Source organism: Mytilus californianus, unplaced genomic scaffold, assembly GCF_021869535.1.
Source record: "Mytilus californianus isolate M0D057914Y unplaced genomic scaffold, xbMytCali1.0.p SCAF_4, whole genome shotgun sequence".
NCBI lineage: Eukaryota > Metazoa > Mollusca > Bivalvia > Mytilida > Mytilidae > Mytilus > Mytilus californianus.
Genome location: NW_026262690.1, coordinates 63,406,179 through 63,421,845, shown reverse-complemented (window position 1 = coordinate 63,421,845; position 15,667 = coordinate 63,406,179). Strand labels below are relative to the sequence as shown.

Below are 15,667 nucleotides of genomic sequence, written 5' to 3'. Positions count from 1 at the left end.
TTAATTTTAAGTCCCGTTTTTCAAATTGGTCTACATTAAGGTCCAAAGGGTCCAAAATTAAACTTAGTTTGATTTTAGCAAAAATTGAATTCTTGGGGTTCTTTGATATGCTGAATCTAAACATGTGTTTAGATTTTTGATTATGGGCCCAGTTTTCAAGTTTGTCCAAGTTGGGGTCCAAAATTAAACTTTGTTTGATTTTAACAAAAATTGAATATATGGGGTTCTTTGATATGCTGAATCTAACCATGTATTTTGATTTTGGACATTGGACCATAATAGGTAAATTAAAAAAATTCAAGTTCTTAGACCACATTCTTTCTGTGTCAGAAACCTATGCTGTGTCAAATATTTAATAACAATCCAAATTCAGAGCTGTATCAAGCTTGAATGTTGTGTCCATACTTGCCCCAACTGTTCAGGGTTCGACCTCCGCGGTCGTATCAAGCTGCGCCCCAGCGAAGCATTTTATTTAAACATGGTTCCGTATCAAGTTAGTTTAAAAAGTTTGATGACAGGTAGTATACAACCATGTTTGGTGTAATTCTTTTTTTAGGATCCGGAAAACTGTGATTGCTTTTGTCATTACTTTGTCTGGTTAAAACAACCGTACCCCTTGCAAGTGATTTCAACATTAAATTGTGACTATGTTAGTCCCTGCTTGTTTTAGTACTTTGTGGTTTATAGATATCATGTGGTTTTTTTATAGGGAAGCCGTCAAGATGGCGACATATCAATATAGTGGTATTTTACATTCTTTTGAACACTTAAGGGTTCTCATTAGTGAATTTTGGTAAAAACTTTACTGCTTTCAGGGATGCAGACATGACTCTAGCCTTACCATATAAGTTGGTGATATTGCTTATGTACAAGCATGAAGGTTTGAACTAACATTCTTTAAAAATAATTAAAACTGGCCCATAGTCTATAATAAACACCCTTCTCTCATGAGTTTAGTGACCATACATCTAAATTTTATATCAATCGTGCAACCAAAAAGATGGAAAAGATACCACAGAGGCAATTAAGTAAAAGAAAAAGAGACAACATCATTACTTAACAAGAATGTGTCCATAGTACCTGGATGCCCAACTCGCACTATCATTTTCTATGGTCAGTGGACCTTGAAATTGGGGTCAAAACTCTAATTTGGCATAAAAATTAGAAAGATCATATCATAGGGAACATGTGTACTAAGTTTCAAGTTGATTGGACTTCAACTTCATCATAATCTACCTTGACCAAAAACTTTAACCTGAAGCGGGACAGAAGGACGAACGGGCGAACGAACGAACGCACAGACCGAAAAACATAATGCCCATAAATGGGGCATAAAAAGTTGTAATCACCATGTATGATTTATAGATAAAGGAAATTTTGTGAATTTTTTATCAGAGCATCATTAATAAATGAGTCATACCAACTTACAAAGCAATTCAACATTATAGTCTTAGTGGAACAGTATTAACAAATTCACAGATATTTCCACAGTAACTTTATTTTATCAGTAAATGTTTCCTTTTATTTGGGAATAATTAATCTCTAAAAATATGTTTAAAAAAATGTCACCTTTAAGCCAACACAATATTTGCAATCCAAAAATGCAGATCAACAAAAAAGCTATATGTGTATGCTTTAGATTAAGTCACTGATGCTAAAGAATCTGTTACAAAAATCTGATTGTATGAACATTGGAAAAAAGACTGACAAAGGTCAAGTTTTTTTGAATTAGGTATAATCTATCACAATTATGACATTTCATGTTAGCTTAACCAAAAAGTTACTAAAATTGTGAAAACAATATCAAAATGCTGCCATTATACAATAAAACACAAAGAGCATGTGCATCAAATTGTTTTTTTTTTGTAGAATACTAGTAATAACCCTATTACAGTTTGTTGGTCAAATTTTTGAGGAATAATGTTTATTTTTGTTCTGAAAGAACCATAACACTGCAAACATCATTCCAACAGGTTTGTTTACATTATCATCCATGACAAAGTCCATGGCCTCTGAAACAGATATATCTACTACATCTATCATTTCTCCCTCTTCTTCTATCCCTCCTCCTTTAGAAACCCTCATAGCATCTGTCACTTCAGCAAAATACATTGTTTGTAAAGCCCCAGCAGTTCCAACACCAGCTCTGAAATAAGACAATGACATACCACAATTATCTTTGAAATGATTTGACCATAACTTCATGGTAAACTACCATAAACCAAAACTTAAACCATTTATGGGAAGAACGGACCATAATAAATTGTAGACAGGGCATCACATCTAAACATTGAGCAAAATGACCCCAAATAAATGGAGAATGTGTCTATGGCCCACAGATGCCACGGCTTGAAAATATGCATGAGTCAATGTACTAATTATTGACATTTTCTTTTCTTTTTAAGTTAATGACATACATTTCTACATGTTGTCATTAGAAATTATTTGCAGGTTTGAGTGCTCTCATTGTTCAATAACATTTGGTTGAGGCAAACTGGAGTTTAGTATGACGTCCCTCCATTATCACTGAACTAGTACACATTTTTGTTTAGGGGCTAGCTGAAGCCGGCCTCCCGGTGCAGGATTTTCTCACTGTGTTGAAGACCCATTGGTGGCCTTCAGCTGTTTTCTGCTCTTTGGTCGGGTTGTTGTCTCTTTGACACATTCCCCATTTCCGTTCTCAATTTTATCAGAGAACAGAAACGACAGCTTTAGCAATTTTTCCATTTATAAAGGGGCATAACTCAAATTTCAAACTTGATCTGTGTTTTGTGGTGATAAGCATTGTGTATAAGTTTTATAGCATTTGGTTGAGGCAAACTGGTCTGCTTCATTAGTGACCTGTTGTGTCTGTCATGTGAAAATTTGGTAAGTTACAATAAGTAAAATAGTCGTCAAAAGTTTCATAGCTGTTCAATTCTAAATTCTTCAAGCTGAGAATATGTAAAACAAAACTCCACAAGGTGTAGGACCATTAATGACCCTTGTCAAGGTCACCTAAAACACAATAAACTGTTATCACAGAGATATGTCTCGCTTTTTTGTAATTTTGATTATGCAAATGTTGAAATTAAATTGGCAATACTTAACAAGTTAGGCTAATATTCATGTCAATGAACCATGACTGAGGTACATGGCTAAACCATCTCAATGTAAATGAGATGCGCCAATGCTAATACAACTGCATACCAAATACCATTGACTTATTATAAGTTGTTCCCTTTAAACAAATCTAAACACAAATATTAACTTGTAAACTATGTAAAAGTTTCAAAGTCAATGAACCATGAAGAGGGGGTGGAGCTATATAATCTCCATGGAAATGATACTTACAAATGCCAATAAATTTGCATACCAAATATCATTGACTTAACATTGGCAGTTCATCTTAAACTGATCTTATCACAAACTAATACATGTAAATTAAGCAAAAGTTTCAAAGTCAATAGGCCATGACTGAGGGGCCAAATATTCTCCATTGAAATGAGATGTGCTAATGCTTATACAACTGAATATTAATTAACATTGGCCTACCACTAATGGTTCCCCTTGAACTGACCTAATCACAAACTAATACATGTAAAATAAGCAAAAGTTTCAAAGTCAATATACCATGACTGAGGGGGCAGAGCCAAATAAACTCCATGGAAATGAGATGTGCCAATGTGCCAATGTGCCAATGCTAATACAACTGTATACCAACTGTATACCAAATATGATTGACCTACAACTTGTGGTTCACCACAAACTAGACCTAATCACAAACTAATACATTGTTGACCCCGCCAGAAACAGTATACCTATGTCTCGCTTTTTGACTCTGTCAAGCGAGACAAAAAACAGTGGCAACAACTTCATGGTATTGAAACAACTTAAAATCAAAACTTTAACTTGTTATTTGAGGGACCTACAATGATGGGATGCACAAACAGGGAAAATAGTGGCAACCCCATCCCCCATCCTAATGAAACGTAGGCAGGTCATAAAAACTAAAAACTAAAAAAAATGAACCCTACAAATCTGGGATAAAAATCTGTCATGAAAGGTAGACATGAGAGCACTAAGAAGACAAATTTCCACTTGTTTAACATTTTTAAAAACCAGAACTCCTGAGTTATTGGAAATATATATTTTTTTACAAGTAACAGTTTTTGTAACAAAGAACATTTGTATATGATATATACTGATGATGTCTATTCCTTTACAACTCAATCTGAGGTCTGCAATAATATGCTTGATTTACAATATGAATAGAATATAATACCAGAGTTGATGAAAAATACAAGGAAGAACTTATTAACTTTTACTGGTGATTACTGAAAACTTATCAACTGGACATTTCTGATATATGTTAATATTATGTACATGTATATCAAGCTTGAAGATCAAAATAATAAGATTGCAAAGCCCTAATGCAAAGATGATCTTAAGACAATTTTGACTGTCCTTCTATCATTCTAAACAGGCCTTTTGATGATTCGATATATTTTATGTATTTGACTTTTCAATCTTTTGGTTTCTAAGGTACAAAGGTCATGCCCACTGCAATTGTGCATATTTCATACTCACCCAATGAAATTGTACACATGCCCACTTAAATTAGTGTCATATGTTAAAATTGAATTTGTTGTTAAAATATATAATTGAATACTAACCTACAAGAACACATTCTTTCAAGTCTATCAAGAGGTACTTTATACCCACACTCCTCCAATACCTCTGCCTGAGCTATTTGTTCTAAACTGGTATCTTTATCAACAATACCAGCACAAAGTTCATATGTTAAACCTAAACTAGCTGGATTATCTTCATGATTAATAACCTGTTGTCCATCCACTTCTGAAACTTTCGAACTGCAAAGGTATACAGCTAAAAAAGATAAATAAGTAAAAGAAGATTTAACAAGATACACACCTTTGCCCGAATTGCTTAACTGGTGAAAAAAATCACCATTTTGCTAATTAGGACTTTTATATACATGTATATATACTGTAGTTACTCTTTATGATGCTGATCATTTTTGAAATTTACTTTGAACCTAGCTCCTATATTTTTCATGATAACAGCCAAAAACTTTTTTGTTTACAAAAATTATTATTCCATTCAATGGCAATAACTCCAAAACAGGTCAACAGATTTTTTTGTTCAATTTTCAGGGTAAATATGTCTTGTCGTGTTGAACCTTTTTGCAATTTACACTTTCAACCTAGTTCCTATAATTTTCATAATAACTGCAACAACTGCTAAAAATTGGAAAAAAATCAATGTTTCAGGGGATATAACTCCATATCAAGACATCAGATTTTCTCCAATTTTCAGGGTGGAAACATCTTCTCATGCTGGCCATTTTTGGAATTTACACTTTTTACCTAACTCCAATAGAATTTGAAACAATGGTAAGGAAATGCCAAAAAAGTCAGAAAGCAACATTTCAGGGGCAATAACTCCAAAACAGGTAGACAGATTTTCCCCAAATTTTCAAGGTTGGACTGGTTGTACTTACATTTTTACCCTGTCAGACTTTCTCTAAATAGTTTAAAAGATGTTTTCCAAAACTGTAGTTTGACCCCTATTATGATCTATTTTTAGACACGGTGGCCAGGATAGTGGATCTACCTGGACTACAATAACAAAATTTATTGTAGAAATCCTATAGATGAAGCAGACAAAATTTGGTTTCAATCTATTAATCAGTTTCAGAAGAGAAAATTTTATAAAAAAGTTTATGGACGAAGAACGATGGACGCAAAGTGATGGCAAACGCTCATATGGCCCTTTGAGCCAGGTGAGCTGAAAAAGAACCATCCCACAAAATATCAAGCATTACATGAAATAAAGTTTTAAAACTCTTAAAATTTTAATACTTTTACTATTTCAAAGATAAGGTAAGTAGAAAGGAGTTGGTACAAAATGGGATTATTAAATTTCAAACTTGAAATTAAGGCACCATTTCTACAAAATATATTTCGATTTATAAGGCTGACAAAAAAAATATTTCAAAATAGTTTAAAGCTTATAACTATAAATTATGAGTCATAAAATGTATTTTGACACTAATTCTTTTATTTCTAGATAGTTTTGATTTAGGAAACACTGGCGGCAACACACCCAACAAAAATAATATCTATGTAATGCAACTCTATGTATCCTACCTTTATACATGTTTACAAATCTAATTAGGTCATAAAGTGCTGTCAGCAGTTTTCAAAATGATATATTACATTTAAATGTGTAAAAATGAAAAGCTTGCATGTGATGTTCAACAAATGGTATATATAAGTAAGATAAATAAGTGTCTAACATGTTAGGTGTAAAAAAAATATGGTTACCAGAGGAGAAATTCATGTTACAGTTTGCAAGAACTAACTGGTCAATTTGGTCAAATCAATTGGCTGTTCAGAAAAAGCTATTTTTATATGATAGTCTTATGCTGGTAACTTTGTACCTTAAGTCAATGCTGAAATTTATCTTTCAAAGGCTAAAACTATAAAAATCTCCAATTTTACCCATTTTCAAAGTCTCCTTAGTTTTAGTCCAATTAAATGCTAATATGAACCTGTCATCAAATTAATCATATAGTCAGCTATAAAAGGTCCCAACGTGACATGTTTATCCACTCAATTTCCTTAATTTGTAATTCATACAACGAATATGTAGAACTGTGCAATGGGAGATAACTATGTAATCTCTAAGTCAATGCATGAAAAAAGGATAAAATTCCCCAATACACCACTTTCTAGTTATGTCCTTCACCGGAAAAGTTCGTCAATTATGCGCACCTTTATGACGTCATTTACCAGATAGAGGGGACCACCTGTATACCTGCACTATTAAAGTTCACCATTCGTCTTCGTGATCGTCATTATGCAGGATAAACTAGAAATAATGTTTGTTCCGTAGGTACTTAATCACAATTCCCTAATGTCATTCTGACAGCAGTGCTGATTATCAATTATAAGAATTTAATTTGCCAAATAATACGTGCAATATAGCACCATATTTTTTCAACCGATCACTCAACATAGGAAGGAAGTGACGATGCCCCTAAACTGAAACCAAAGTTTTTGACAGAAGTGCAACGAACTCGAAAGTGGTCTATTGAAATCATTACAAAAAATTTAAATGATCAATTTCAATAATTATCCAACACCTTTGTATATGGAGTTTTATCAATTCTAGAAAGTATCCATATTTTATGCAAATCATTTGTATCATTTTTGTCTGTTTGAGTGGTTTAGAAAAAAGTGTATTTTCATATCTATTTTAGTGTCAGAGATACACATATCTAAATGTGACTTAATGTACTCTTTTAATAAATTAAAACAACTAGAAAATCTTACCAGGTCTGAACTGTTTAACAAACACCAAGACATGTCTTGTAACATTGTAGATGAGGATCACAACACTGAAAAGAAATCATAAAACTGCTATATAATATGAACAACTATGATCTTTAATTGTTCCAACAAGCATACCTTACAAATAAACCGTTTCACATGTACATAAACAGTTGCAACTTTTTATTGTAATGATATTTACTGAAAGAAGTTAAAATTCAAGAAGAATAAATTTTACCTCAAAAATGTTTAAATTCTGGTGGTGGTGTAAAAATTCAGCAAAATCTGTAAAATTTGCAGAGTTTATGTTTACAGTTTTTCTTATAATAAAATGAAGAGTATATGTAATCATCCCTACCTATCATGAACAGTCATTGCATCCCAAATCTTTTTTATTCCATTCTAAACAAATATAAACAAATAATATTGTTACTAATCTTATGTGTTTAGATATGAAAAGATATATAAACACATTTCAAACATTTAAGACATATTCTTGAAGAGATAAAGTATAATCTATCCATATAATATCTATCATCACCTCACATTGCATTCATGTTGAAAGAAGTAAAACATAAAATGTTCTCAGGAGCCTGTATTGCTTACCTTGGACCTCACATATAGTAATGACACACAATACTTTACAAATATAGTGTACAGCAATTCATTTCAAAGTGGCTTAAATAACAAAACCTACCTGAACCATGTAGAGTATCTGAGTATCTAAGGGCTAAAAACAAAGTAGGATGCTAGGCAACATTGATTCCAGTTTTAGTTCATTTTCTTTAATCTGATACCAAATGATGGCAGCAACACTGACCCTAAAAGTCAGGTCAGCTATCAACTGAACAATTTTGATTTTTTTCAGCAGATGACCGTGAGGTCATTCCGGTGTATTGCTATCGCCCAAATTTCCATTATGTAAATTAGTTTTGGGTTTTTAACCGATCTATAAACATGATAAATACGCCGACATCATCGAGTGCAAAATAACATTCCTTATCGCTAGCTATATAATATATATTCATTTCTTCAATGAATACTCATCAAATATTTGTTTTAGAACATAATTTGATAATATTAAAATGTTTTATATGTATGTAAGTAAAAATTATTAATATCTATGCAGACGTACAGAAAAATTGTGTAAACGCATGCGGAGGAATATCTCAAGAAAGATTGCAATCTCCTATAAAGGAGGTGAAGATTATATACAGATACATGCTCTCTCGTTTTTTGCGGGAAAATATGAATGCCTACTCAAATCCAATCTATAAGAAAAATCGAATTATTATAGAAGAGTGGCCACCATGCACTTGCACTGCACTATTATTAATTAGTAGAATAGAATGATATACAAATGGATGAAAATTATATATAAATGTAACTGTAATATACAAATATTAATATTAATATAAACCAGAGTATATTGATTTGTATCACTACAATACATATATATATATATATATATATATAATAGTTATTTCGGTGATGTTGAATTCCCTTTCATCTATTTATCTTCCACACAAGAACTTGTCTCAGAAAAAAAATACATCTGTACATTAACCTCACTTTCAGGTATAAAGATGTGATTTTTTTTCTGAGACAAGTGCTTGTAACTTGCGGTCATCCGATGTTCAGTACTTCAGTACTTTGATCTTTTTTACTTCAATGTACAAGTAGTAAATCAAGGTGAGCAGTAAGTTACTCTTGTAAAACTGTGTTTTTCTTCAAATTCTACCAAATACAATATAATCTTATGTGAGAACCATTCCTCATTTTATATATATATATATATATATATACAAGTCTAAATTGAAAACAACGTTCAAAACTATGATTGTGTTGGATAAAAACCGCAATTTTTATACGTGTGCATGCAAAACAATTTTCTTGTTAGAGGGGTCTAAATACAGCACAAACAACATTTTCCAAAAGACCAAAAAAGTGAAAAAGTATATTTTTACAAAACGCTTTTGACTAACAGGTCGGAACAACAAATGTTCTTAAACCCTGCTGACTGCCATTGGCGATTGCCAAATAAACGGATCACAGATGTAATAAATGGATCTTAATTATTAATTTAATACTAAACAGAAAACAATAAACTTGCGGAAAAGATGGTATACTGCAAACAAAAGGTGCAAAGGTTTTTGTACACCATATCCGGATTTCGACAATTAATGTCTCTTCAGTGATGTTAGGAATCATATATATATATATAAACAAGTCTAAATTGAAAACAACGTTCTATCCTATGATTGTGTTGGATAAAAACACCAATTTTTATACCTTTTGAATGCAAAACAATTTTCTTGTTAGAGGGGTCTAAATACAGCACAAACAACATTTTCCAAAAGACCAAATGAGTGAAAAAGGTATATTTTAACAAAACGCACTTGACTAGCAGATCGAACTCGCAGTCACAGGAACTATTGTTGTTCCTATAATTTTTATTTCAATTCCAGGAGATTTTAGAAAAGGCTTACTTCATAAGAACAATCATATTCTGACAAAAATTCTGGACACACAAACTGGTTTGAGAAAAGTAAATCTTGTCTAATTATGGTTTAGGCCAAAAAAAATATATATGTCTGTTGAAGGTTACATCATTAAAAAAAATAGGGTAGGTAGGTCGGTATTTCCATTTTATTTTTTGCGACATGATTTTGAGTTGTGCTGTCTGTCTTGCGTGGTCAGAGTTGTCCATGGGCCGAGTTTACCCATATTTTTAAAGCTGTTATCCTCATGCTTGTAGTTTAATGGTTTGGTTGGCTTGCTTGCTTTGTTTGTATAAATGTTTGCTCAAGCATTGTAATTAAGATTGGCATCTGCAATCAATAGATAGGCAGGGCTTCAGCTTGTATACATTATTGATACTTAAATGTTATTGGGTGTTATGTATAATGTAAACAAGCTGAAGTCCCGCCTATCTATTGATTGTAGATGTCAATCTTAATTACAATGCTTGAGCAAACATTTAAACAAACAAAGCAAGCAAGCCAACCAAACCTTTAAATTGCTAGCATTAGGATAACAGCTTTAATGATTGGATTATTTCCCATGGTTACTGTAAATTCAGAAATTATTGCGATGTTTTTATTATTGCGAAAAATGCGACAGGGTTATAATCGCAATAATTTAAACTCGCATTTTGAATTTTTTTATATGAATTAGACAGGATTTTTCTCAATATCGCAAAAATTAAAATCGCATTCTAGTCTAAAATGACAAAATCGCAATAATAAATGCACGCAATAATTTCTGAATTTACAGTATTGGTTGGAAAAAAATGGTGGCAAAGTGTTTATTTCATCACAGGAGTCGCGAGTTTCCTTAAAACAGCTGTCATATTCATTATTGTGAACATTGGGATGTATCAGGCAATTGATTTATTTTATTGGCAACTCTAACTTCACTTTTAACACGAGTTCAGTAAATTTTCACTTTAAAACAGAAATAAAAAGACTTAGGATCGGCACTCAAAAGTAGGGTCAATCGGGTAACTGTAAACAGATATATATATATATTTTTCCCTTAATGGAATAAATCTGTGTTTAGAAATATATAGCATGCAGAAAATGAATGATCAATTTTATTTTATATATTTAAAAGCATGACTTGTACTTACTAACATTGATTTTGTTTTTAATAAATTAAAAAATAACTTAATAGGTATTGCTTTACAGTTATGCATACTTATTGGCCTACTTCCTATCCATACTTGAATTTTGTCATTGTACAAGGTCATGCTATTCTCAGGCTGTTTATCACCTGTTTACTCTAAATCCCTTTGAGTTGTATCAAATGATATTCAAGACTTGTAAAACATGATTTATTTGTTAGTTGTAATGAGCAGTGATGAGCTTTGAACTAGCTTTCAGTAACTGCTAGTACCAATAGAAGAATGCTTTGTGTCAGTCATATTTTTCTTAGTGTTTTTGTGCTTCCTTTCAATCTGATGAGTCAAGCGATTTCCAACTGATATCTATAATTTATTTTCCTGTATTGGTGGTACTACACTATCCAAGTTTAGGGGGAGGTTAAAAGCTAAGAAACATATTTAACCCAGCAACATTCTTCAGAACAATAATAGGCTTGTCTCAAGTCAAGCATCTGTAATTCAGTGTCTGTCGTTGATTGCTGTATGCAATATTTGTTTTGGATTTATTGTTTTAGCATAAATCAGGTTGCTGGTTTTCTCTTTTAAATTGGTTAACATTAAAAATATATGTCTGTTTAAGGATACATCATTAAAAAATAGGGTAGGTAGATCGGTATTTCCATTTTATTTTATATTTTGTGACATGATTTTGAATTGTGCGGTCCTTCTTGCCATGGTCTGATCAAGTTGTCCATGGGCTGAGTTTACCCGTATTTTTAATGATTGGATTATTTCAATATTATTATTGCTGGTGGACTATCAGTTGCCCAGGGTATCATCAGCTCAGTAGTCAGTACTTCAGTGCTGACATGATTTATAACAAACTTTTCTAAAATTGTCCGTTCATAAATTATGAAATTATTAGAAACTAAGATTACAACTCCCTCACGCAAAGTTGACCTTAGATGGATTTGGCTATTTTTTTAGATCCTTTTTGGTAATATAGCTCTACAACCGTTTAGGTTCTTATACATTCTTGGCTTTCAAATATTCAGCTTTGAGCTTTCCTGATGAAGGTAAATCCAGAAAAGCACTTCCGACACATGAAATTCATAACGTGTTGTTTTTCATTTTTTCCCTTGGTTATTGGTTGTAGAAAAAAGGCGGCAAAGTGATTATTTCATCACATGTGTCACAAGTTTCTTAAAACAGTTGTCATATTTACGATTGTGACCATTTAAATGTATCAGGCAATGGATTTATTTTATTGGCAACTCTAACTTCGCTTTTGACACAAGTACAATTAATTTTTCACTTTACGATGGGAATAAAATGACTTGGGGTCGGCGCTCAAAAGTAGGGTCGGTCAGGTAACCGTAAACATATATTTTTTTTTGGCCTTATCTCTAAATTATTTTGTTTCTTGTGGCTACCAGCGGGGTTGAGTGTTGGTCTGGATTTACAATTTAATGTATAGAAACCCTTGGTTAATGGAATAAGCATAAACATACATGAAGGGGGTCAAAAGGAAGTCTTGCATGTACCACAATTGTCAAAAAATATCATAAGGACCTAAGAGCTACGGTTCCTCAGCTAGTGTATGAGGTAATCAGTTTTATAATCAAGACAAGCCTATTGGAATTATATAGAAGACATAATAACTCCAGAAGATAACGGGGACATCCATTCACCAACAATATATCAAACACAAGAAAAGTGATAAAAATGGAGTAGCACCACTTACAAGAAATGGGAAATTAGAAACTGATCCAATAAAAAAGTAAATATAAATGATCGATTCCAATCAGTCTTCTCCACTCATGTCCTATCAGTAAAAGAGATCTACCTGAAAACTATCCAAACAGCGAACAAATAATCATCACTTATAATGGGGTGGAAAAAAAACTGAAAAATCTAAAACCACACAAGTCTGCTGGACCAGACAACATCAAACCAATGATACTGAAAGAACTAGCCAGTGAAATTGCTCTGATCTTAACCATCATTTACAATTTTTCAACGAAGAAAGGAAATACATACCAGCTAACTATAGGCCAATATCCCTATCCCTGAAACATGTAGAGGTAAATAACATCCATTACCCTTTACAACATGGCTTCAGGAGTAAAAGATCATGTGAAACACAACTCCTTGAATGTATCGACGATATCATAAATAATCTGGAAATCGGAAAACAATCAGATCTGCTAATACTGGACTTTTTAAAAGCTTTTGACAAAGTTTACACCTACATAAACTACCCAATTATGGCATTGGAAGTAAAACAAACAAATAGATAAAGGAATTTCTCACCAACAGAACCCAAGTAGTTAAGTTGTTGAAGGCAAAACATCAGACAAAGTGAAAGTAGTATACAGAGTACCACAAGAATCAGTGTAAGGACCCAGTGAGACTGTTTGAGGATGATTCTGTTGTCTATTTGACCATTTTCTCAGACGATTGCCATAAACTTCAAGAAGACCTGGACAAACTGGCAAAATGGGAAAAACTTTGGAAAAAATGCAACATTCTCACAATCACAAAAAAGAAAAATCCAATCAAGTGGGACTACAAACTCCATGGCCATACTCTGGAGCATGAAACATTGACTAAATACCTAGGCTGCACCATTGCAAATGATCTAGATGGGGGAGAACACATCAACAACATCACAGGAAAAAGCCAGCCGAAGCCTTGGTTTCTTACATCAAAACCTCCACATCAGCTCAAATTCCATCAAGGAGCATGCCTATAAAATATTAGTAAGACCACAAATGGAATACACCACGACAGTATGGGACCCGTACTAGCAAAACAACATAGATAAAATGGAAAAAGTACAGAGACGAGCCGCACAATATGTACATGTAACAAGCAGACAGAAATAAATCAGTTGTCAGCAACCTGATAACCGAAATAGGATGGAAAAGCTTACAAACACGATGAAAAGAAGCTTGACTCATCATGTGTTACAAAATAACAAATGACTTTGTAGCCATAGACAAGAGTAAATACCTACAAAAACCAACAAGAAGATCTAGTCAGACAGAACATCATACTTACCTATTACAGCCAGCCACCAAAGATTGTAGGAAATGGTCCTTCTTGGTAAACTGCATACAGATATCGCAAAAGCAAAGTCTCTTGAGATATTCAAGTATCAAGAGACCAAAACCTCTAACTTATCAACTCAACAATTTGTTTTTAACCAGTTTTTAATCATGCACAACTTGCCAGAATATTCATCATGTTGAATGTGGGCAGTATTTGGACATGTTGGAAGAAGAAGAAGAAAAAGATTATGCCTAATGTTTGCCATTTTCTTTAGAATAGAATAGAATAGAATATTTTTATTTCCCAAATTACAGGGCCCATAAAGGGCATAAAATCAGTTACAATCGATTGACATAATTGATAATTAAAACAATAAACATCACAGTGTACATGTAAGTGTATATTTAGTATATTAGTAGTCCAAATATTTATGAGATCTTGAAAGGCTATTTTAATTGTTTTCTGTTACGCCTTCCTACGAATTAAAATAGCCTTTCAAGACTTCATAATTATTTGGACTATAAGTATGTTAGCATTAGTCAGAATCAGAGCCAACAACAATATATATTATGAATGCACAATCAAAAAATAAATTTACCTTATATGCATTCGTTCTCAAATTATTTATTAGACTTAGTATCAATATTCAGACCTGATCTCCTTAATTCAAAACACTCTCCAATATAACAGCCTATTTTTTCCATAAGAGAAACATTTTCTTGTGAAGTTGTGTCAGGAGCCATAAAAATTATTTGATTGATATTATTAGTACCTGTTGATATGTCAGTCTAAGTGGTTTGATATATCTTGATTTATCGCAATCAGAAATTATGACATCTGATATTTTATCCATATTTCAAAAGTTTTACTTATATATAATAGTGGTCTACTTTCAGTTTCCCAGTGCATATGTACTTTATCATGATCAGTTCAAAGTTTGACGAGTAGCGAGATTACGTGTAAATTTAAAGCGCCTAAATTACCTAGTTTCGTTGTAACGATATCCTGTCAAAATAATGGGAAAATGGCGTTGAAATTACCTTTGCAAGCACCAGAATTTTGTCAAAATACACTGTTAAAAGTATTTATTGCTGTTAAAAAAGTCATAATTCATTCATTCAAAATTCTTGTTAATCTATATATCTTTACAAAGTATACATTTTCCGAGATTTGCGCAGTTGGTACACCAATAAGATGCATTGTATAATTTTGTTGTTTTCCTTTTTTATGTCTATATATATATAAATGTACTGTGGGAAGAGCTCACTGTAAAAACCGTGAACACTCAAAAGTCAAATATTTCGCTTAAAAGGTTAGCAATGTAATTTGCTATATTTAATAAGTCCTTTTATCGTGCTGTGCATATAGATTCAGATAATTGACCACAGCCACAGGGGTTCAACATATGCTATGACATGAACATTGTAGTGCTGAAATAATACACTTATCAATGATAATTTTTGAATTTTTATTGTAAAGGCCAAATTTATTTTGCATTGTTTGGTACATTTTTTTATTCTTCAATTCAAAAATACACATCACTGCACATGCCACCTGGCCATACAAATTGTCAATCTTACAATGCATATTTTTATATTATATTAATAGATTTTGGTTTAGCATGCATCTAACAGTAGGTTTGAAAGCTCTCAAGAGCTTATGTGTTTTACTG

The 15,667-nt window shown here is 32.5% G+C and overlaps 2 protein-coding genes across 3 annotated transcripts in view; one reads left to right on the top strand and one right to left on the bottom strand.

Annotated features, from left to right (window-relative positions):
* Positions 1-1,480: 1,480 nt before the first annotated feature.
* On the bottom strand, positions 1,481-14,911 carry LOC127698621 (uridine diphosphate glucose pyrophosphatase NUDT14-like). Its single transcript, XM_052202177.1, has 5 exons — positions 14,768-14,911; positions 7,696-7,739; positions 7,341-7,405; positions 4,656-4,869; positions 1,481-2,146 (listed from the first exon to the last, which is right to left on the bottom strand). The coding sequence occupies exons 1-5, from the start codon at positions 14,846-14,848 to the stop codon at positions 1,903-1,905; spliced, it is 648 nt and encodes a 215-aa protein (XP_052058137.1). The 5' UTR covers positions 14,849-14,911; the 3' UTR covers positions 1,481-1,902.
* A 96-nt stretch (positions 14,912-15,007) lies between these two features.
* LOC127698598 (E3 ubiquitin-protein ligase UBR2-like) overlaps positions 15,008-15,667 on the top strand; it is an 81,027-nt gene continuing 80,367 nt past the window's right edge. For both annotated transcript variants that reach the window (XM_052202126.1, XM_052202127.1), the window contains exon 1: positions 15,008-15,076. In XM_052202126.1, the coding sequence (XP_052058086.1) occupies positions 15,020-15,076 (57 nt within the window). In that variant the 5' untranslated portion in view covers positions 15,008-15,019. The remainder of the gene's footprint in view (positions 15,077-15,667) is intronic.

What these genes read in the sequence shown, in the direction of transcription:
- LOC127698621 (XM_052202177.1), bottom strand. Translation starts at nt 14,848, where the DNA reads ATGGATAAAATATCAGATGTCATAATTTCTGATTGCGATAAATCAAGA. An exon ending in GCAATGACTGTTCATGATAG is followed by an intron (nt 7,406 to 7,695) that starts GTAGGGATGATT and finishes ATTTCTTTTCAG; the next exon opens with TGTTGTGATCCTCATCTACA. An exon ending in TGTTAAACAGTTCAGACCTG is followed by an intron (nt 4,870 to 7,340) that starts GTAAGATTTTCT and finishes TATCTTTTTTAG; the next exon opens with CTGTATACCTTTGCAGTTCG.